We start from the raw sequence: 24739 nt of genomic DNA, 5'->3' as shown, positions 1-24739 counted from the left end.
AAGTAAATTTACTTTCCCCCTACAGTTCCTATTGGAATGACACTGTAAAGGAAAGCCCTCCATGTTTATCTCCCACCCACCATTCTATACACCTACACACGCACGTACACACACATACACACTCATGAAAACCACTAAAGTCCCAAGTCCTGTCATCAGAATCTGTTCTGATGATCCAACATGGTCAATAAGGTTAATATCCCTCCCATTAGTTGGTAAATTAAATACAGTCAAAGTCAAAATTCTGAGGCTTTTTTATTAGATTCTGACAAGTTGAATAGGAAATTCATCTGGAAAAGAAACTATAGACAAGACAATAAAATGTTAAAGAAGAACACTGATCAGACAGGCCATGACCATAGAGAAAGTCAAAGTGGATAGCAGAAAAGTGGCCCAAAGAGTCTAGAGAAATAAAGCTCTAGGGAGAGGTGTGCCTATTTCTCATCCTGCTGAACCACCCACAAGCACTACCTTATTATCTGCATCCAGGACAAGTTCAGCCAGAACTTTAGGTAGCAAATTGTTTCCAAGGCCGTATAAACCACTGAGCACCATGTAACATTCATGTGCTACCTGATTCTGAGATTCAGCAGCTCATTGACTCAGAAAACAATTTCATCCTTCCTGAAGAAACCAGTCAGGCAGTCAAAAAAGATAAATAAAAGGAAATAAAGAGGTGGATTCACATGTATTGATGTCAACAATTGATTTTACATCTTCAGAGAACTTAGGGAAAATGTTTAAATATAGTCATAAAAAGAAATAGATTTTATACACACACAAAGGATCAAAAGGATGAAGCACAAAGAACAAGTCAACTATAAGCAGCAATCCATCCAATGGCAGCATCTCACACAATGCAACACCCAAAAAGGTGACATTAGGTAGCAAAGAAATGCAAAGGTGCTGAGTACGAGAGGCATAAAGATTCTACAGTGTAGAAAACAGAGATGGAAGCTTGTACCAGTTTGTCTCACCCTCATAGGAGTGTCCTACAAGCTCAGCTAGGTGAAATGAAAGTAAGAGTAGAGAAAGGAGGAGGAGTGGGGAGGAAAAGAAGAAAAAGAGTGAAGAATAAAGAAATTCTACAAAACCATGGTAACAAAAATTGAGAGTTTAGTAATAGCTCAATATAACTGAAATAGGGAGCCCATAACAGACTTGTGTATGTATTAAAATTTAGTTCACCATAAATGTGGCATTTCAAATGAATGAGAATGAAGGCTAGTTTAAAACGAGTTGGAGTTAGATAAAAATTGAAAAAATAAAGATGGATCCCTATGTCACACTACCAAAATTTAAATACCACATATAATGAAGATCTAAAGTAAAAAAAAACAAAAGTATAAAAGTACCAAAAGAAAATATGAGAACATATGGATAAGGAAGGCCTACTTAAGCAAAATATAAAATCCAGAAACAAGAAATTAGTTTTATAAAATGGAATGCCTGGGGTACCTGGGTGGCTCAGTCGGTTGAGCGTCCCACTCTTGATTTTGGCTTGGATCATGGTCCCAGGGTCATGGGATCAAGTTCCGCATCAAGCCCACATTGGGCTCTGTGCTGAGCATGGAGCCTGCTGGGGATTTCCTCTCTCTGCCTCTGCCCTTCTCCCCCCTTCATGTTCCCTCCTCTGTATGATGAGAGCATAAAAAAATTAAAGATTATAAAATTAAAAGGTAATATTTGTAAAATATTTGCAATATAAGTAAAAAATAAGAAAAAAGAGTGAGGGAACTCATTTTTTTTTCATGTGCAAAGGAATACTGGTAGACACTGTTCAATGTCTCTAATTTACATTCTATGCTGCTTCTGTAATAATAAAAATTTTAGCTGAGCATGGATTTACCAAAAATAAAGGTTATATTTCACAGCTGCCCTTAAAGCTTGGTCACCTTTGGCTTGTGGCTGAATTCTGGCCATGGTAATACAAAAAGAAGAATCATGGAGGAGATTCCAGAAACTTCCTCAAAGAGTATGTGTGAATCCTTGATCCCCTTCTTCATCTTTTCTTCCATCCTCCTGCCCAGAACACAGATGCTTCCATCTTGGACTTGTGGTCAAGGTGAGGAATTGGATTTGTATAGGAAGGAGTTCCCCTTATCCTGTGGAAGACAGTCAAGAATGGTATGCATGTAGATGAGTGGCAGCAAAGGGATGGAAAGTTGAGCAAGATAATACTTACTGGCCTCAATGTGCTTAATGAAGCAAGAGAAAACCTAGCTAAGAGTAAGGGAAGTGACAACTTAAGGACAATGGTGCCGACATGGCACTGTTCTTGAAAACAATGAAGAAAGAACCTGAAAACAGCAATGCCACAGAATGAAAGGAGAGCCTAGCAAGAGTTTAAGGCCATAAATGTGTAGTGGCACCAATCTGCAAGGTTTATTACAAGATCTACTGATACTTGTCTCTAACATCGACTAGCTTATCTGAAGATAGAAGCAAAGGAAGCAAATTGAGGCATCAATCCATGGTTGGGATATAATAGAGTGGGTTTAGCAATAGAATAGAAGTAAAAGGAGTATTTATGGGAGAACATTTTTTTAAGATTTTATTTTTAAATAATCTCTACACCCAACGTGGGGCTAGAACTCACAACCCCGAGATCAAGAGTCACACACTCTGGGGCACCTGGGTGACTCAGTCAGTTGGGCGTCCAACTCTTGATTTCGGCTCAGGTCATGATCTCACAATCGCGAGATTGAGCCCCACACTCAGGCTCCATGTTCAGCACGGAGAGATTCTCTCTCTCCCTCTGCGCCTCTCCCCACTCACATGCTCTCTCTTTCTCTAAAATAAATAAATAAATAAATAAATAAATAAATAAATAAATAAATAAATAAATAATAAAAAGAGTCACATACTCTACCAACTAAGTCAGCGAGGCCTCCTTATGGGAGAATATTTTAGATGATCAAACATGAGGCTCATAGAGAAGAAAGAAAGCCTAAGATGGGTTTACTAAACTGGGAGGAAGTGCCAGGACCAAGAAATTGAAGATTTTGACAATGGTGAAAAATAGAGTGGAAATGAAGCTATAGAAAAGCTAAGGGCTGGACCCAAGGATCAGGATACTTGAATTTTACTCAAAAAAATGTAACGAAAATTTTCTTCTAAACATTTCTTCTGGGGTGCCTGGGTGGCTCAGTCGGTTAAGCATCCGACTTCAGCTCAGGTCAGGATCTCGTGGTTCACGAGTTTGAGCCCTACATCAGGCTCTGTGCTGACAGCTCAGAGACTGGAACCTGCTTCAGATTCTGTGTCTCCCTCTCTCTCTGCCCCTCTCCCACTCACACTCTGTCTCTTTCTCTCAAAAATAATTAAAAACATTTTTAAAAATTTTTAAATATTTCTTCTAAAAGGAAGATGTTCTAGAAGGCGGCCAGTTCCAGAATATGACCATGGTAGAGACAGGAAAAGTGTAGCACAGTGGTTAAAAGCACAGACTTTGAGCCAGGAAGAATTTCTGTTACTAGTTTTGTTATTTATCTTCACCATGCCTGTTTATAAGATTGTTGTGAGGAATAAAAGAAATAAGTTGCTTAAAGAGCTTTGTTCAGTGTCCAGCACATAATAAGCTTTCAATAACTGATAGATTTAAAAAAACAAAAAGGAGAAAAAACACAGACATGCCCTATTATTCTGTCTACTATTAATTAAGATACACAACACATTATGAAGTGGGAAAATGTAATACCTTTAACACTGATGCTAATTTTGCCTATGGGCAGCAAACATTTCCAAATTGTAATCAAATATCTAATAAGAAACAAGTGAAAAGCCTAATCCAATCACGAGTTCTTCTTTTACTCTGATTGAAAATGTCTAAGAAAATGAATACGCACTATAGTTCAGAAGGAATGCCTATTACAATGAACAAAGTCAGCAATTACAGCAAAAACTCAACCCCCTCAACTGAGCCAACATTTTGAAAAGAGGAAAGAAGTATTTTTAAATGAAAGATATTTTTAATGAAAAATATTTTAAATGAAAAAGAACCGATTTCCAGATAACAAGTAAAAAATAATCGTAAGTAAACAACCATGGAGCCAGTAGGCTTAGAGATAGCAGAATTATTCTTGGTAAAGATGGAAAGGATGTCAGAGTTACCTAGTGCAGTCAGCATGATCGGTGTCAGAAAGCTTTCCCTAGTCCATATGCCCTTATCACTCCTCCTTCACTCTTTAAATTATCACCTGAAGTATGGGAAATGTGTACTGCACATCAAAAGTATTAAATAAACCAATTCAGCAGAAGCCCTTACAATGCAGCTGGAGAAAAGGTATAGCCCCTGTTATGGGCTAAAGGAATGACTGCACACTTGTTATCTGCTAGTTAAGTTTTAGGGCACATGGTTTGTTTGTTCTGTGATATACCAAAATCCATTTAACTCAAGTGGCTTTAGACCACACGACTATTAGGCAATACCTGCTGTTCAGTGCCTGGCACATAGCAGGTACTCAACAAAAGTTATTAAAATCCATTTGTTTACTTATGTACCCAACATTTAGTGAATGCCTAATATGTGCCAAACATTATTCTAAACATTAGAAATACAGCAAACCCATTTTTAAATTTTGTCTTTATTTTGGTGCTATTTGCATTATGAAAGTAATGCATGATTATTGCTCAAAGTGAAATACAAAGACATATCAAAACTTTCTTTGTGGTCAAACATGGGATCAACTGTTTTAAATGTTCCATGAACATATGGGGAGAAAAGTGTTTCTTCTCTATTCAAAGGATGAAAGGTCTTTTTCCTATATTTATGAGTGCATGTGCACATGTGGGTGCTTGCATACACATGCAAAAAGTTTATTTATTCTACTCTTCAAGTCCTACATGTCCTTATTTTTTTACCCCCTGGAGATGTCCAGTTTTGATATGCACACACCAAAATCTCTTACAATAATTATTTTATCTCACCAGTCAATAAAAATGGAGATTGAAGAATCATACAACAATGAATTGAAATGCAAGAGCTAAAGTAATCCCTTTGTTAAGCACCAAATGAATCAGAAAAACATTAAATGAGTTGTTAATAGAACTGTCTATAGCCAGACTTTAAGCCGTATTACAAAGCTAATATCAGCAAGACAGTATGGTACTGGTACAAAAACAGACACTCAGATCAATGGAACAGAATAAAGAACCCAGAAATGGACCCACAAACGTATGGCCAACTAATCTTTGACAAAGCAGGAAAGAATATCCAATGAAATAAAGACAGTCTCTTCAGCAAGTGATGCTGGGAAAACTGGACAGCAACATGCAGGAGAATGAACCTAGACCACTTTCTTACATCACACACAAAATTAAACTCAAAATGGATGAAAGACTTAAATACAAGACAGGAAGCCATCAAAATCCTCGAGAAGAAAGCAGGCAAAAACCTCTTTGATCCTGGCCGCAGCAACTTCTTACTCAACACATCTCTGGAGACAAAGGAAACAAAAGCAAAAATGAACTATTGGGACCTCATCAAAATAAAAAGCTTCTGCACAGTGAAGGAAACAATCAACAAAACTAAAAGGCAACTGACAGAATGGGAGAAGATATTTGCAAACAACATATCAGATAAATGGTTCGTATCTAAAATCTATAAAGAAGTTATCAAACTCAACACCCAAAAAACAAATAATCCAGTGAAGAAATGGGCAAAAGACATGAACAGACACTTCTCCAAAGAAGACATCCAGATGACCAACCGACACATGAAAAAATGCTCAACATCACTCATCATCAGGGAAATACAAATCAAAACCACAATGAGATACCACTTCACACCTGTCAGAATGGCTAACATTAACAACTCAGGCAACAACAGATGTTGACAAGGATACAGAGAAAGAGGATCTCTTTTGCACTGCTGGTGGGAATGCAAACTGGTGCAGCCACTCTGAAAAACAGTGTGGAGGTTCCTCAAAAAATTAAAAATAGAACTACTCTATGACCCAGCAATTGCACTACTAGGTATTTATCCAAGGGACACAGGTATGCTGTTTTGAAGGGGCACATGCACCCTGATGTTTATAGCAGCACTATCAACAATAGCCAAAGTATGGCAAGAGCCCAAATGCCCACCGATGGATTAATGGATAAAGATGTTGTATATACATATACAATGGAGTATTACTCGGCAATCAAAAAGAAGGAAATCTCACCATTTGCAACTACATGGATGGAAGTAGAAGGTATTATGCTAAGTGAAATTAGTCAGAGAAAGACAAGTATCATATGACTTCACTCATATGAGGACTTAAAGACACAGAACAGATGAACCCAAGGGTAGGGAAGCAAAAATAATATAAAAACAGGGAAGGGGACAAAACATAAGAGACTCTTAAATGTGGAGAACAGAGGGTTACTGGAGGGGTTGTAGGAGGAAGGATGGGCTAAATGGGTAAGGGGCATTAAGGAATCTAACCCTGAAATCATTGTTGCACTATATGCTAACTAACTTGGATGTAAATTTAAAAAATAAAAATAAAATAAAATAAAATGTATACTGTAAAAAAAAAAAGAACTGTCTATAGCTAAATACATTGTGGATTAAATGATAAAATGTTTTTTTCTTCAGAAAAATCCTTTTTCTGTTGATGTCAAATTAAATCCCTCAAAACACAACAACTACATATCAGATCATTTACCTCTTCTATGAGTCATAATTATTCCTGTTGGCTCATTTTTAATGTAGGCTTTTGTATGGTTGAAAATGACTGTGCAATTAGGTAATTCTGTTAAAAAGACAAAAATTAGGTTTTTCTCTCCAGAAACAGAAGCCATATGAATACAGTGATGAGAAACTAAAAAGCAGTTCAGAAACACTTTTAACTATAATACAAAGTCCTGTTTGGCTAGCCTACAAACATGATTGTGAGCAAATAATCTGCCTGCATTGTTCATCTTTAAAGGTCCTTCGCTTTCCTTTTAGACAACTCCCCTTCAGGTTTCAAATAAGGAGCAAATAATGTGCAAAACACAATTATGTTACATGTATACAGTAGCCCAATCCAGAAAGAAATGAGCCACAGAAGGAGATGCCCTGCTGATCATCTTTGCTATTAGTCACATTGTTTAAAGCTTCATAGGTTTTGTATGGATAGAACACAGAGAAAACCTTTCCATAACAAAGGGCCCAGAGGATGGATACTATGGTAAGGACAGGTGTTTATAGTTCTACAAAATGTTTACTTTTCATACAGTACAACAAATGAGTTCATCCACACCTGGCCAAATGACAGGGAGTTTAATCTTGAAGTTGACCACAGCTCCAAACACTTGTGAAGTAAATTCGCTTAAAATCTTCACTCATCAGATTATTTTCCCACTTCGAAAACTTAATAGTTTATTAAGTAATGTAGAAACTAGTGCTGCAAGCCCTTATCTGTAGAGGAGGGACTAAAGATTATTTAGTTTTTCTTGAAATTCTTTTACATTAAAATGACTTGTTTTGTCAAGAACACTTTATTTGGTCTGAGGGTATATTTGGCACCTACCAAAATGAATCTAAAAACTATTCATTTCTGCATCATTCCTTATGTGAGCAAAAAACAAAAACAAAAACAAAAACAAATAAGAATAAGAATACCTATGAATAGATTGAACCAATTCTACCATTAAGTTTCCTTTGAAAACAATTCTTTGCCATAATCATCATAGTTATTTAGTGACCATCTACCCAGTGCTTTACCCTCATTATTTCATTTAATACTCTCAATCATCCTACAAGGGGTGCCTGGGAGGCTCAGTAGGTTAAGCATATGACTCTTAATTTCGGCTCAGGTCATGATCTCATGGTTTGTGAGTTCGAGACTGACATCAGGCTCTGTGCTGACAGTGCACAGCTGCTTAGGATTCTCTCTCTCCCTCTCTCACTGCCTCTCTCTCTCTCTCAAAAATAAATAAACATTTTTTAAAAATATTCTCAGTAATCCTTAAGGGTAGACAATATTACAGGTGACCTTATGAAGAGGACTAAGGAAAGTATAACATAACAAGGCCATCCAAGTTACTGCCTTAACCTCAGCCAGGTTTAGTCATTCTCAACTTGTCTGCTAACATGCCATGACGTAAATTCAAGGCTCAGTAATCAGTTTAAGGGAGATGTTATGTGTGGATGCAGAAGGGGGCACCTAGATGTAAGGAAAGAGTTCTAACTTCAGATTATCCAATCCCCCACTCCCTACCTTAGACTGAGTCATTACCACACTGAGCTGTAAATTCCTCAAGCAAAGTGAAACTAAAGCCATCTTCCCCGTGGCATTGCTGCCAAGGCTGGTGACTGGCACAAATGGAGCCTCAGTACTGTTTATCTAGTGCCTCTATTCCCAGCAGACCGTATTACCTAGTTCTTAGCAGGAGAGGGAAGAAATCTCATCTTGAAGGGACCAATTTCTATTTCTCATGGCAAACATAGCATGGCAATTCCTTTTGTCCCCAAAGACCTCCCTGTCCTCACTGCCCACCTCCATGCCTGGGCAGCCTAACGCTCTCTGTGCCCATCTTGCTCTTATGAATGAGTTCCCATCTCTTTCTCAAAAAGTAATGCCACTCTGGTGTCCCTGCCACCACCAGTAACTAAAAAACAAACTCTGCCTTTATAGAACACTGTGCTCAGCAGGTCAGTCAGGCTCCTGGAAATGCAAACTGGAGTTTCAAAAGGATGAAAAGATTCCTGGAGGATTTTGTGGTGTTTTGGAGAGTGCCTCTGGGCAGATCACACACTGTGACAAGTTCTTTCCAAATTGTAACAATTCAGTCACACCTTCTACAAAAAACTGATTTTTTCACAGTTACCATGGTGGTAGCTGCCCTTGCTCATTTTCCCCCAAATCTTGAAGTGACTTGGGATTATGATACTGATGCAAATGCATGGTTTTCTAAACACTGCTCCCATTCCAAGGTGCCTATGAACTGGCAAATAAGAACAGGCAGGAGGTGAGGGAACCCTACTGATGGCCACAATGGAGTTGGAAACAGTTTGGCACATCCGGCCCAGGGAAGGCGGCCCACTCCCCACTTCCACTGTTGTCAGAGGAAGAAAAACCAGCTGGACGGGAAGTGGAGGCCTCACACTCTAGTCTAAGTTGCATGGCCTTCTGCTGGCAGTTTTACGTTTCTCCCTTGAAATTCTTCTCTTTAATCACAGATTCTCATTACAGGGAAGAAAACATTGGGAGGGAAGGAAGAAACAGACACTTCATATAAAAAATTTTCCCCATTAGATAATGCTTAAAAATTCTTTAACTAGACATTCACAGGCAAAGAAATAAATGAATCTAGACACAGACTTTATACCTTTCACAAAAAATTAACTCAAAAAGATCACAGACCAAAATGTAAAATACGAAACTATAAAACTCCTAGAAGACTACATGAGATAAAATCCAGGTGACCCTGGGTTTAGTGATAACTTTACAATACCAAAAGCACAATCCATAAAAAATAATAATAATAATAATAATAATAATAAGTTGTAAAATAAATAAATAAATACATACATAGTACTTCATTAAAATTAAAATCCCTCAACCGGGACAAAATTTTTTCTTGTACAAAAAAAGCTGAAATGCGAACTCCAATCTTGAAAAGATAATGTTGAGGTTTAAAATCATACTAAATATAAAAGACTAACATCAGATCCTTGTCCAGGCCATACTGTTTCATTGTTGTGGTGAAGGTAAGGAGAAAAGAGATGAGACTACCCTAACACAATTATTTATAAGAAAACAGGAAAGAGGGGCGCCTGGGTGGCGCAGTCGGTTAAGCGTCCGACTTCAGCCAGGTCACGATCTCGCGGTCTGTGAGTTCGAGCCCCGCATCAGGCTCTGGGCTGATGGCTCGGAGCCTGGAGCCTGTTTCCGATTCTGTGTCTCCCTCTCTCTCTGCCCCTCCCCCGTTCATGCTCAGTTTCTCTCTGTCCCAAAAATAAATAAAAAAAAAAAACGTTGAAAAAAAAAAAAATTTAAAAAAAATAAAAAAATAAAAAAAAGAAAACAGGAAAGAAAAATATTTGTGAAACACACAAGGAACAAAACCTTATCCTAGGGAGGGATAACATGATATTTTCATTTTACCACCTTGAACATATGACTTCTCTGACAGACACGAGGAAACCTGATGGCTCAGGTGCTGAAATCAGATTAAACATTTCCTTGCTATCAACAGCCAAGGCCATCTCCGTCTCAGTCCAACCCAGCATTCAATTCACAGTCTTAAATATTTTCACTATTTTAAAAATTCTGATAAAAAGAAATGTCTTAATACTAATGTATATGAACCCAGTATTTGACTCAAAAAATATAGACAAAATAATAAAGACTAAAGAATTAGGGCAAAAACAAATTATAAAGACAGTCATGAAAGTAACAAATCCAAGAGTTACTTTTCTGAAAAGTGACACTTTAATTTTTTTTTTTAATGTTTATTTATTTTTGAGAGACAGAGTGTAAGCACGGCAGGGGCAGAGAGAGAAAGACACAGAATCTGAAGAGGCTCCAGGCTCTGAGCTGTCAGCACAGAGCCTGACACGAGGCTCGAACTCACAAGCCGTGAGATCATGACCTGAGCTGAAGTCAGACGCTTAACCGACTGAGCCACCCAGGCGCCCCTGAAAAGTGACACTTTATAATAAAGTGTCAAGAAACACATAATAAAGATACGAGAAATAAGAACAACAAAGACCAAAATTTCAAAAAAAAAAAAAGAATATATAATCTTTGCTAACATCTATCAAAAACCATTGAAGAGATCCAATTTCTACCCAGGGGGAAAAAACCTTCTCCAAATTCCCCTCCTATATTCTGTAGTTTTCTAGACCTCTCCAAAGTTCCCACTTCCCAAAGGCCTCAAAGTCTTCCCCAAATGTTCACCTCATGTATCTCTTTTCATCCTTCTCCTCCCTCCCTCTTTATCATGTAGGGTTGGTTATCATGTAGAAGTCAGATCTCCATCTCTCCCATTACTGGAATTCTCTACCACAAAGGATACCCTAGAACTAATCCAGCAAGCCAAACTCCTAACCATTCTCCTCCTGATTTTCAGGTCCCATTTGCTCCTCCTCTTCTCCTCATGCTTTACATCAGAAGTCTGGGTTCCAGGCCACAAAGCTCTCACACATGAACTAATATATAGAATTCACCCCCCCCATCCCCATCCATCAAAAATATATCCTCACGTCCAAGCAACATTGAAAGAGTAGCCCTCAGGAACCAAGAGGGTCATCCCCAGAACTCAACGATGGTCCAAAATTGGAACTTAATATAGCATGCCACATCAACATAATACTCAAGATAAATTATGGGACCTTAATGGCTGCTGAAAGACATTTATAAATACAAATAGGAAGTTGCTAGGACAAGAATTTTGAACAAAATATAGTTGATATCTCTGTGAAAGAGACAGAGATTAAGGTTGGGGGCAGACAAATCTACTTTTCTAGATCTAGTAACAAGGAAATCGGATCCCAAACTTGAATTTACCTTCACTTGTGTCCTCCTCAGGCCCAACTGAATCTGTTATAGCCTGAAATTTGGCCTTGCAGGATGTCTTTCTGCCTCTAGAGGTCTGGAGAACTTATCTTATTAAAATTATTAGCCATTTTTTGTTTTATTGGCTATTAATATAAGTAACTGAACGTGGATTACATTCTGTGATCTATTTTTTAAAAAATAAAATCTAGGTTTTCTCACATTCCCAAATACATATTCATTGTACCTGATTAGAAATCTGTGTAATAGGGGAGCCTGGGTGGCTCAGTCAGTTAAGTGTCTGACTACTGATTTCAGCTCAGGTCACAATCTCAGTCACAGACTCACAGTAGTGAGATTGAGCCTCTCTTTCTCTCTCTCTCTCTCTCAAAAAAAAAAAAAAAAAAAAGAAAAAGAAAGAAAGAAAAAGAAAGAAAGAAAAAGAAATCTGTACAATATAACAAAATTTAAATTACCTACATTCTCACCATCCAAAAATGACTACTAATTAACATTTTAGTGTATTTTCTCCCAGCATGAATTTGGGAATATAAGCACTCTTGGTGTTTAATAAGGACATAAGTTTGTCACTGGAATTATAACAATCATTCTGTCTCAAACCATTCAATGGGACATCAGAGGCTACTAGATTAAAGAGTTTTAACAGAGTCTCAGGGCAAGAGATTAAACATTTGTCTACCCAAAGCACCAAGGGCATTAGATGCCCTTCCATGGTATTCACAGAGTGAATTTCTGTGTGTGGTTTGGAAAAACAGCCCTACCAGATGGTTCAAAATAATTAGGGCCTATGTGACTTACACATCTCCACATACACACATGGACACACATACCAGTTGAGGAACTTTGCCCTAGGAATTCATCGATGACTGATTTGTTTGAAAATGTATGGAGAGGGTCCATAGCTTTCACCAAATTCCCTGAACCCGTGACTACTTCAAAATGTCAGGAGTCCTAGTTTGTAGAATTCTTTCCAGCTCTAATATTCTGACACTGTTTCAGGCTGGGGCATTTTTCTGCCTGCTTAGATGACAAAACTCTTAGAAAAGCTGGAGGATATAAATGAAGCTGAGCTCTTATATCAGAAGGAGATTTTGCGGGAAGCTAACCCATGGAAAATGCACACATACCCCTTTACCTTCCCTGTATATCATTTGTCTCACTTTGACAGTGCTTCTTCTAATATCAAAACACCAGAGACTTAACAACAATTACGTCAATGTAAAAATAACCCCACTTTTCAAGGATATGCCCAGAAGTGTCTGCTCCCAGCACTACTGCTCCCAGTTATACTTTGTGATGAGAATAAGAGTTACTAATCCTGGGGTCAAATTAAGAAATGGGAGGAAATAAGCTATCATATTTTCAAGGCCTACCATGCATTTGACATGCCTTAAAACCTTCATCTGATAAATTCCAGAATCAGGCCTCAGCCGTGGCTCTAGTTAATGTTAGAGTCTAACCTCCAAGCCAAACCTTCTCCCCTTATCATCAATCATGCATGTTTTACATTCTTACCAATACCTTGGTTGTCTCTCAAACTTCTATCTTAATTAGGAGATCATTTAAACACACACCAGCCTTATTAAAAAAAAAAAAAAAAAACTTACATATTTTACTTTGAAGCATTGATTCTGAAACATAAAAGAATTTTGTAAAACCATTTTGAATTATAAAGCAGATTAAGAATTTATTGTTCAAATACTGCCATCTGGTGGCCAAAGATAGTAACCCAAAAAACAGATTTCTCCTAGAAAAGATACGGAAAACCCCAATAGCCCTGATCACCTGGTTTGTTAGCAAAGATTGAAATCTGGAACATTACATAGGAAAATATTATCTGGAACATTATATGAGAGAATCTTAACATGTTTATGTTCCACTAATTCTGATCCATAAGAGATGCGCTGTCCATAAACAATGGCAACAGGATGTTTATCAAAATGTTTCTGAAAGTCAAAGATACAGCCTCACAACACATTTGACAGTTAAATTAGCTGTAACAGAAAGAGTTCTGTTTTCTTTTTGCTTTCAAAGCATGACATGAGGTTTCATTCACTCAACAAAATTTTATTGGGATATCGTTATGTTCTACGTTCACTGAATTTCATTGGTACTTGATGGAACATCAGTAACATGTTGTAGAGAACATCATGGCCTGGTGAAGAATAACATTCCCACCCTATACGATTGGGCATTTGTGCCATACTTGGGCCTCTGCTTCAGGGGTGAGTGTGGGCTAAAAGCTCCCGCCTGCAGGGGCCACCTTCTTGTCATTCACATTAAGGGGACATATGGTCTATCAGTTTCTCAGGTAGGTAATTCAGATAGGTGTGCCTACTGGGGACTCTCCAAAACCTTGGGTCTCCTACCTAATGCCTGACCAGCCGGATGGATCACATTTTAGTATTTGACCTACTTCCTACCCTTGCTCTGTCATGAACATTTTCCCTTTTCTGGGTTCTTGAAAGCAAAAATAAGTTTCTGTTCCCTAGTCACTGGGCAATTCTCTAGGTACTTAGTAACCTAGAGAATATTTATGATAATGGAAATGCTGTCCATAGTGGATAAGAATCCAGCTGCTCAACTGGCTTTTTAAGCACCCCTGAAAGCCTCCTTCTCTGTCCTGGCCCTAGGCTCCTATCTCCAGAATGCAGCCAATGAAAGAGCAGCAAAGGCTGATGGTCTGCTGGTGAACCAGGACATAGAGATGCCCAAGGACCCTGGCAACTCCAACCAGCATTGTAAGAGTACACCCTATAGTTTCTGGAGAAATTTCTGCAAAAGGTCCTTGGCCAGTAGCTAGTCATTAAATTTGAAAATATGATATAGTTTTTCTTCCAATCAAAGCAAACAATACAGGACAATAGTGGGGGCAGTGGATTGTGTCAACTTTTCAACTTGGAGCTGCCAGAAGTCCAGAACTGTTTGCCTCCTTTTCAGTCTTAGATTCCATGGCAACAGTGCAGAACCAAAGAGCTACCAGCACATGGGGATGATGTGTGCAGTCCACATGAGTGGTAAACAACTATTGTTTTTGCAAACTGCTTCTCCCTCGTCCATGAAATTCTAGTGGGGCCAACAGTCTTGTGGCCCTCCACCCCTCACCTCAAGATAGTCCTGTTACTTGAGATGGCCAGAGTATGCCATCCACCTAAGAGACACAGTAATTAGTCTAGAGATGAGTATGTGACCTAAGCAAAGAAGTCAGGGTCCTTTCTGTGCTTTGGCAGAAATGTGGAGGGGTAAGGGATGGAGAGGATTGAGCTCTCTCACTCTGAGGCCCACAACTGTTCTTACTGCTCCCTAGACAGTCAACCCAAAAAAGCAGAACTAAGAAATGAAAAGGGAGCCTAATGATGTCATTTAAACCCCTAGAGATTCAGCCATGCTCTTTGCCTCCCTGATAGGTCCAGAACCAGCACAAAGTGGGACAAATGAAGACTTCTTTAAAAACTTACTTTACGGATTAAGGCAGGAGTGCAAAGAATTTCTTGTGCTTTAGAAAGCTTATTGGCTAATTTCAGTCTTAGAAAAAAAAGAAAAAAGACCCAGAGGACAGAGCAATGGGAGCTAACAGGCTGAAAGCTGAGGACTTGTATCTTACAGGGAGGGACTTTAAGTATAATCTAATCCAAGGCCCTGGTTTTAAATATGAGAAACCAAGGGGCACCTGGGTTGTTCAGACGGTTAAGCATGACTTGTGATCTCAACTCAGGTCTTGATCTCAGGGTTGTGAGTTGAAGCCCCGCATTGAGCTCCATGATGGGCATGAAGCCTACTTAAAATACATACATATATACATACATACATACATATGAGAAGTTGGAAGGTTCGAAGTGCAAAAGAGCTTGCTTGAGAGAATATTCACTGAGGGTTCACAGATCAGATGGGTTTAGTTTGGGAGAGGTGTTGCGACCGGCGCAACAAACACCGAGATCAGGGTCCTGAGGGTAGGGGAATGTAAGAAAAAAAAAGAGAAGAGAAGCCAGTTTGGGAACAGGAGGGTCCCCTGGGCTGATGGCCCAAGTGACGGCTTTATTGTTGCTGTACACAATCTTTTATATCAAGACTCTTATGGATCAGGTCATTCTAAGAATAAACAGGTTTCACATGATCGCTGCCAGCCAAAACATTTAGTTCTGTGTACCTTATGAACTTTCTAAACGGGTCACAAGACCTTGTTGATAGATTGCTAGCAAAACACAGTTCCCCTGTTTGTTTCTCTTTGACCCAGGGTAGAAAAAGTGGGTAACATTACTGCCAACACCCACAGACCACAGGCTTCAGGAATTAGCTTTCTCAGCCTTGACAAGGCTTTCGTATGCCTTTGCAAGTGGGGGAATGGGAGGGGGAACCACCGGGTTGGCTGAGTCAACAGGGAGCCATTGCTCGACCCAGTCTCAGCCTGGCACCGGGGTCCGGCCTCCCAGAGAGGAGACTAGGACTGAATGCTGGACCATCCCACTACCAGGTCCTTTCCACGTTCATGCTTGTTTAATCCTCAGTCAACATGAGAGGTACATATTTTAGTTCCATTTCACAGATGGTGAAATTGATGCCAGAGAGGTTAAATGACTAACCCAGTGCCACACAGCCAACATAGAACAGAGCTGAGCCTCGAATACAAGCCTAAGGTGATTTTTTTTTTCTACTCTGCATTTACATGAAAAAAATATTATGAGGCAGGACAGAAGTGAGTGGGACTTGGGAGAGTAGCCGATCCTTATTCTCAAATAAGATATCAGTGTCTATGCTGCCTGGCTGGCTCAGTCGGTAGAGCATGCAACTCTTGATCTTGGGGTCGTGAGTTCAAGCCCCACATTGGGGGCAGAGTTTACTTAAAAAAAAAAAAACAAAAAACTCAGTGTCTGAGAGGATCCGGGAACAAAGAGATGAATGCAATAAAGGCCAAGATCTGGTTTAAATTGCTAAATGAGCCCCTTAAATCTCCAAGTCTCAGCTGCCTTCTAAAAATTGAGGAAGTTGAAATAGATGGTCTCAAAATAAATTTGCAAAATGGAACAGGCAAAAAGAGTTGAACAGTGAGTGGCCCAGAATCCTAGAGGTCTAAACTCCTTTCCCACTGCCCCACATCCTGGCCACTCCCTTCCCTAAAGTTTGGGTAGACAGCAGCTGCTGACAAAGGAACACTCAGGCACTTGAGTGTATCTCTGATTTGATGAGTCATTCAACAATGGCCTAAATAATGCTAATAACACATGAGAACACTAATCATTAGTAGATTCTAAAACTCAAAACCCATTCCTTTATGGTAGAGTTTGTTTGTTAAAAATTTTTAAAAAGAAAGGAAGAAGAAAAGACAAAGTTAAGAAATTAAGATATTAAGAGTAGATTACTCCCGTTCAGAGATTCTAATGGAATTTGAGAGCCCTTTTCCCCAGCTCTGACTTAAGATTTGTCATAAACTATTTAAGGTCTACTCTTCATGTTCTCATATAAAGCATTCACTTGTTCAGTTTCAGGTTTCCAGTTCAGCTCTGTCATCATATCTACCTTCTCTTTAAGCAACAAAGGAACTCCATTTTAAATCTGGTTTCTTGGCTAGAGTTGAAGTAACCATATTCAACCATTTTATTTTAATAAAACAGCTGCCTTGCCTAGGTATGACGGGGCTAAGGTAAGAGGATAGTCCCTAATGGAGGAAATACAACTTAGAGTCACAAATGTGAGTTATGTGCATTTGTCCTATTTTTTCATGCCACTATTCCCTGTTCCTTGAGAAGACTCCACCCAACTACAACACAGTAATAAGTCTGGGATAAATAGGCAAAGTAAGACCATTTTTTCTAGTGATCATGTAACAATAGCCCACTTGGGAGAGGGGGTGGCATGGGACCTATATACCTCAATATTTCATGTCCTTTTTCTGACTCCTCATTTTCTCATTTGTTCTTCTAAAACTTCTGTTGTTCAAGGTCACAGGGTAGCCTGGCTAAACAAAGAATGTAAAGGTGGTCACCTCACTCTTCAACATTTCCCTCATTATATCTCACATGTATCACATATATCATCATATATCACATACACTGTGATATAGTCTCTCCTTGGTTGCAGTTTCTTACCAAATATTCTCATTGTGATTTTAATATCAACATGCTAAACTATATAACATTGTTGATTAGGTAGAAAATTAACTGTTTTGGCAATACCTATTTTTAAAAAGTTCACTGGGCACCTTATCTGAAGTTCAGTTAAATGTTCTGCAATTCCCAAGTACATTGGCTGAGGCCTCATCGAAATCTCTGCCTTAGTCAGAGATTACTTACTGAATCCAGCACAGTTTGTACTGTTAACATACTGTACCCAAGAGATACTGCCATTCCCACTATCCTGGGATACATTCATGATATAGCTGATCTATTTATGCAGATGACTGGTTTTAGTCATGTAGATTCACTGCCTTTTAGATAGCTCATGATAAGTCGGCCAGTCAGGGTTCCTGAACCCCTCAGACCTGCTGAAGATTTCTCCATTTCCCAAGATTCCTGCCTGAATGTGGTGGCTAAACTTGAGCGAGCAGCTCCTGGGCCTGAATTCCATCTCTAGTCAGAAGACCCCAGGATGTGCATGCACCAAAGGGCTGAGGAAGGAGCAATGACACCAAAGGAGAGCATCTCAGGGATATCCTGGAGATAAGGTCTCTCCCCCTAGTCCTCCATAGGAGGGGATCCCAGACACCTCCTAAGCTCCCACGCAAAGTGGTGACTTTTTCCTTCAGAGCAGAGGTTAAGTTGGGGTTCACAGACCCCTTAGGGAGTCCATGGAAGCACTGTAAGGGTACATAAAATGTGTACACATTATCTGGGGAGTGAGCTTCATGGCCTTCATCCTATTTTTTTTTTAAATCTAGTCTATGGAAGAATCTTCAGAGCTCTGTGGAGATCTCCAAGTTGTAGCTACTGGGACAGAGAGAGGCAGTTAGGCCAATTCTGACAGAGATCAATGCTGAATCTCTGACATCCAGCCATATCCAGTGTATGTGACTCATTACCAGATGCCAGACTCCAGGAAGCATCCCTGAACCTGCAAGGACTCTTAGTGACCATCTCAAGTATGGTCCGGTCCTGGAAAGGACCATTTGTACCTGGATTATCTCAGACAGACCCAGAAGAGGAAAAATATATAGTCTCTGAGCCTAAAGTTAGCTGAGTTCATCACAGGTCCCAGACCAAGCTTCTGTGACTAATGTCTGAGCAGGAAGGGATGGGAGCCATTGAAAAGAAACAGTTGGGGTGCATAGGTGGCTCAGTTGGTTAAGCACCCAACTCTTGATTTTGGGTCAGGTCATGATCTCATGATTGGGTCTCATGATCTCATGCATGGGATTCTCTCTCTCCTTCTCTCTCTGCCCTTCCCCCCTCATGTGAGCACATGATCTTTCCCTCTCTCTCTCAAAATAAATAAATATTTTAAAAAAGAAAAAAGAAAAGGAAGTCGTCAGCACCAGGCCTGGTCCCAAAAAGCTTGGAGCCAGGGGCGCCTGAGTGGCTTGATTTCAGTTCAGGTCATGAACTCAGGTTCATGAGTTTGAGCCTTAAATCGAGCTCCACACTGTCAGTGCAGAGCTTGCTTGGGATTCTTTCTCTCTCCCTCTCCCGCTATATCTGCCCTGCTCTCTCTCCAAATAAATTTTAAAAATTAAAAAAAAAAACAAAAACAAAAAACAAAAACAAAACATGGGGCCAGGGGGCCTCCCCCAAATCCTGCAGAAACAAAGGGCTGGTCCCTATAAGTAGTCATTCTCCTTTATCTAATGCCCAAAATCTCCCTGGATCCTGACATAAAATTGACCATGCAGAGGGAAGGAGGGCCTGCAACTAGCCCAGAAAACCAACCAGGAAACTGTGTGTGTATCCTGGCAGGGGACAGTCTAATCTGGAACTTTCAGAAATGCAAAGTGCTTTGAAGCCCAGAGTTCATTTATATTGTGGTTCTCAGACTTTAGTATGAAAACGGTCATCCTGAATGTTTTATAATACAGATACCTAGGCCCAAAGGATTGTGATTCAGTGGTTTTGAGATAAAGCCCAAGTGTTTACATGTTGTAGAAGGAAACTAGCAATTCTGATCTCAGGTATCCATAGAGTATACCTTTAGAAACAGTTTCTAGGGGCTTTAAGGCATCAGATGTGGAAAAGGGGCTTTAGAGGAACTGACTGTCCTCAGAGAAATCAATGATAAAATCCCACGAAGAGCTTTTGGTCAGCACAGGCCCAATGCCCGTATGAGTCTATGGCCCCTACTGGTTAGTAATACATTTATATTCTTCAACTAATAGGGAAAATGAGTTTGATGCCCCAGAACCAAGACCAACTTTGAAGCCCAGGGTCCTTTACAGATTATTAAATTCTTCCCCCTTAAAGGGTCATAACAAGAATACCTACCCCACAGAATTACATACAGTGAGAAATGGAATAATCTGAAAAAAGTATTAGAATAATGCCTAGATGCACAGGAGTTGAACAAATGTTAGCTGCTATAATCATTAATTACTACTATTTAGGACTATATGACTATACTCATGCTCAACCAAAAAACCACTGTAGCATTCTGTTTGTTTATGAAAGATTGAGGTCAGATACGGTCTCCACAAATTGGTTTTCTCCAGAGAGAAGTTATTATTAAGGGTATTCTTTTATTTTTTTAACAAACTCAAGAGCAAAAAGAGCCACATCCTCAAATGGATCACCAATGCAATCAAAAGCAACATTTTAGATTTCCTTTTACCTTTAGTTCTGACATTATCCAAAAACAGATTTGCTCCAACAGTGACATCCAAATTTGTTCTGAGTAAAAAATGAAGCTATGGGGTTCTATGCAACTTTTCAGTTAACGATGATCTCTACATGCATCAGAACGGAGTTTGTGACTATTACCTGAACTCCCAATAATTTTCAACTACCTAAGAGAGCTGCCCCAAACAAATAACTTTATTTTCAGACAAAAGATCCAACCAGGCCAGCAAGAAGGCTTGACAGCTGAACCCTGATGAACAAACATTTGGCCGAGTATTTCCTCATCAGCCAGGAACCCCTGATATTAGGGGAAAAAACCCATCTCTCCACCCCCTCACCAAGCCTATTTGCTCAGAGTGAATAAGTACTGGTGAGACACTTCCTGAGAAGGAAGCATGGATGGTTTTGGATAGAAAGGAATGAAAGGAACAGAAGAAACTAATTTCTCCATGAAGAAAGGAAAGAGTCAGAGAAAGACAAATATCATAGGACTTCACTCATATGAGGACTTTAAGACACAGATGAACATAAGGGAAAGAAAGCAAAAATAACATAAAAACAGGGAGGGGGACAAAACATAAGAGACTCTTAAATATGGAGAACAGAGGGTTACTGGAGGGGTTGGGGGAGGGAGGATGAGCTAAATGTGTAAGGGCCACTAAGGGGCACTACTCCTGAAATCATTGTTGCACTATATGCTAACTAATTTGGATGAAAATTTAAAAAAAAAAAAAGAAAAAACCCTGAAGATTTAAAACCAAATAAATAAGTAAATAAATAAGTAAATTAAGTTAAGTTAAAAAAGAAAGGAAAGAGAAAGAATATTACAGAACAGATTAAGATCAGAGAACAAGACCAATTAGTGCCTTTAAGCTAAATACCAGACCTCTCGAGCTGCTCTAATGAAGGGTACCACGTGCCTCTGGGGAGGAAGGATTAAATGTACAGAACAGAAATATATAGCCTGCTCTCTGATTCCATATCTTGCATTAGGTCAGTGTGAACATGGCTTTGCTCCCCGTGAGTCAGACCTGACATGGATCCTGGAGATCGGGGCTCAGGCCTGTCCCAGCCACCATCACCAGAGAACACATCCAAAACAACCCCAAATTCCTAATTCTTGAACTATTTCAGGTCATCCCATATTGGAGCCACTCAGGAACAGAAGAAGCTTTGTTTGGGCGGGGGAAGCTGCATGTTTTAATTCAAGAAATAAAAGTTCACAAGCAATCCAGAACAGGTGCCAGAAATTTGCTCTAAACAATCAGCCACACCTGCTGCAAAAGTTCAGGCTCCACAGAATCACTTTGGCCAGTGTCTCCTGAGATGCTCTTTCAGCTGAGGAATGGAAGGCAGCAGCTGCTGGCACTCGTGACAACGGAGGGGCAGCTTCAAGAGCTCAGGCATCCCATCTCGGACACTCACTCTGCCAGCGGTCTGTACCATCTCTATCACAGCTGCAGGCAAAGGAAAAAAGTTCAGAGCCCAGCTACTCTAGAAATCCAATACAAGATACCCCCCAGAAAAGAAACTCTGACTCCACATAAAAATATGCCAGGTATCCTAAAGCTGGTAAACTTGAGGTTAAACTCACTGCTGGGAATCAGATTCTAAATCTGAGCAATCTGTTTTTGAGGTAATTACATTCCTTCAGGGCACACTGTAAGCAATCCATATTATTACATCAAAAGCTTATATCATAGTGCTTTACCCTTGGTTAGCCCTTGGTCAGTGGTAGCTGCCATCATTAACATCCCAGCATACTGAAGTTCCACAGTACATACCCTGGGAAATGCTTCCTTCTATATATACACAGCCTTCCCCTGTTAATCAACCACTCCTCACATGAGGCAGCCCCCAAGCCCCTACCCAGCTGATGGCAGAAGAGACAACTGTTAAGAGCTTTCATGTCTATGAACTCCAATAATTCTCAGGACAACCTTTAAGGCCTCTGTTGTTAGAACAAAACGTACCTTTCTGACTCTGACATAACAGCTTTCTAGATCTCTACCCTCTAACCCCACCAAGAAGGCTGCTCACAGCAAAGTGGCAATCCTACTGAACTCAAATAATCCAGTTTATTTTAATGGGTGAATCTTTATAAGGAACACAAAGTTGTACATGGGCTTTTGAGGCCAGGTTATTATCTAGGAAAACAACTAAAGCAAATATAAGAACAGGTGAGAAAATGAAACAAACGTGAAAACTAAACAACACTGTTTACCTTGTGATTCTATGAAGTATTCTGTATTGAAAGAATTCCAATGTTTTTTGTTTTTGAGGCAAGGAGAATCAAAATCCTGGCTGATCACATGAAGATGTACATGGCTAGGTGAGGGGGGGAAAAAAAAGACCATTAAATCCATTAAAAACTATGGCTTAATCAAAATGACAAACAGTAAAAGTACAGGTATATAAAATATTGCTAGTGTTTCCATTTAATCCAATTTATTCACCCATTCACTGAAGAATATGTAATGCTTGTTAAAGGGCCAAGGATTATTCTAGCACTGGGAATTTATCAGTGAACAAAATGAGAAAGGCCTCTGACCTTACAGAAATTATATTCTAATAATGAAGACAAATAAAAAATAAGTAAACACATAAACAAGGAAAATTCAAACCATTAACACTAAGAAAAAAATAAGCCAGGGAAATGGGACACAGAGTGCTCAGGGAGTAGAGGTTACCGCTTCATCTAGCCAAGAGTGTTCAGGGAAGGCCCCTCCCAGGCAGTGATTTAGTTTGAGAAAGCAATTAGGCAAGCAAAGATCTGGGGAAAGAGTGTTTCAGGGAGTGGGGAGGCCAAGTGCAGAAGCCCTGAGATGAGAAAGAACTTCGTGCAACTGAGGAACTGAAAGGTGATAAATACATCTGGAATGGCTGGAGCCAGGGAGATAGGGGCCAGAACATAAAGAGTCTTATAGGTTGACAAGGGGTCTGCACTGTATTCTGCTTACATGGTCTCTGATTTGCACTTTTAAAAGATCACTCTGGCTGGCCTGCAGAGAAGGAACTATAAAGAGGATAACAATGGATACAGAGACAAGTTAGCAAGCTACTGCAGAAGTTGAAGCTAGAAATAAACACACCTTAGATTAGAGCTGTAGTATTAGGAATACATTTTGCACTCGAACCAGTAGGACTCCCTAATGTGGAAGGATTGGATATGGTTTGGGGGAGGTGCCACTTACAGAGATGGGAAAGCTTAAAAGAAAAGCAGGTTTGAGGAAGAAAATCAAGAGTTCTCTTTTGGACTTATTAAACCAAGTAAGATGCCTTTTTGTATAGCTTTGACTCTTAGAATCAGTAATATTCCTATCCCCGCAATAAATAATCAGAACCAACCAATACATGCAGGAATTCAAAATGGAATATAGGCAGTAACAAACCTAACAGTATTACAAACAAATAAGGGAACCACACTGAAGGGGGTCAGGAAAAAAATAACTTGCCGAGTGAACTTTGAACAACAGTAGTTTGGATACCGTAAAGATAAAAAAAAAGCTGTATACAAATACTGTGCCCTAATGAGTAAATGTGTTTCTCACAGGGGTATGGGTTAGCAATTCTGTAACTATTTTATGTGTACACTAAGATCGAACAGGTAAGCGAATTTATGATATCTAATGAGAGCCAGATTTTTCACTGTTGGACAAAGAAATTACAACAAAAGAAAGGAGGAGACAAGAATGAACCTTGCAGAGTTGAACTAGAGTGAGAGGTATTAGTATAAATTTTTGCTTTTCCATACACATACACAAGTAGAGAAAGAAAGAAAGAAAGAAAGAAAGAAAGAAAGAAAGAAAGAAAGAAAGAAAGAAAGAAAGAAAGAAAGAAAAGAAAATGTGTGGGTTAGGATTCATGCATGTATTTCCAGGCTCTACCTGCTTAGAGGACCTAGGAGCAAAGACACTCTGGAATCAACCACTTCTCTCAATACAGAAACTTAGTATGCACGTCTTGGTTTATAAATATCATTATCCAATAAAAGAACTAAATAAAATAAAAGGTTCCTTCCAGGGCTAGAACAGAAAAAAATATAAGATGAACCTGGAACATCTTGCTCCAGAAAATAAAGAAGTGCTCAAAAAATGTTAGGGCCGTATCAAAATGATACAGGACCCAACGTAAAGGAGCTTCCAAGGACCAAAGCCAGAACAATTTGAGAAATAAAATGAATGACAAATTAAAACCTATAGAATAAAATAAACATCCATGAGTCCTTACTGATAAATAACTGAATAGATACATAATGGGGGAGAAAGGACAGCTCTTCCATACAGAAGAATTCTAATAAATAAATTAAAGAGAATGACGGAAACATAAAAGCACCATTAGGTAATGTGGGAAATCAAATAGCTCTGTCCTGGTTAAGGAGATTATAGGGAATGCATTACACTGCTTTCTGGCTCTGCTGAAAACAGCTGACCAGTATCTAGTTAACGTGTATTTAGGGTTGAGTGTGCTCATGAATTCCTTAGACCA

The 24739-nt window shown here is 39.4% G+C and overlaps 1 protein-coding gene across 7 annotated transcripts in view; it reads right to left on the bottom strand.

Moving 5' to 3' along the window:
- Window positions 1-236: 236 nt before the first annotated feature.
- The window catches only part of APTX (aprataxin), a 66355-nt gene continuing 41852 nt past the window's right edge, over window positions 237-24739 (bottom strand). For 5 of the 7 annotated variants that reach the window (XM_058695134.1, XM_058695129.1, XM_058695131.1 and 2 more), the window contains 2 exons: window positions 22476-22579; window positions 20111-21708 (listed from right to left, as the gene is read on the bottom strand). In XM_058695134.1, coding sequence (XP_058551117.1) covers window positions 21554-21708; window positions 22476-22579 — 259 coding nt within the window. In that variant the 3' untranslated portion in view covers window positions 20111-21553. Of the gene's footprint in view, window positions 2106-20110; window positions 21709-22475; window positions 22580-24739 lie in introns of those variants that run through there. The other 2 variants (XR_009251640.1, XM_058695130.1) reach the window with 2 other exon arrangements.

This window comes from Neofelis nebulosa, chromosome 12 (assembly GCF_028018385.1).
Source record: "Neofelis nebulosa isolate mNeoNeb1 chromosome 12, mNeoNeb1.pri, whole genome shotgun sequence".
In the NCBI taxonomy this organism is placed as follows: Eukaryota; Metazoa; Chordata; class Mammalia; order Carnivora; family Felidae; genus Neofelis; species Neofelis nebulosa.
This window is presented reverse-complemented; position numbering and strand designations above follow the sequence as displayed.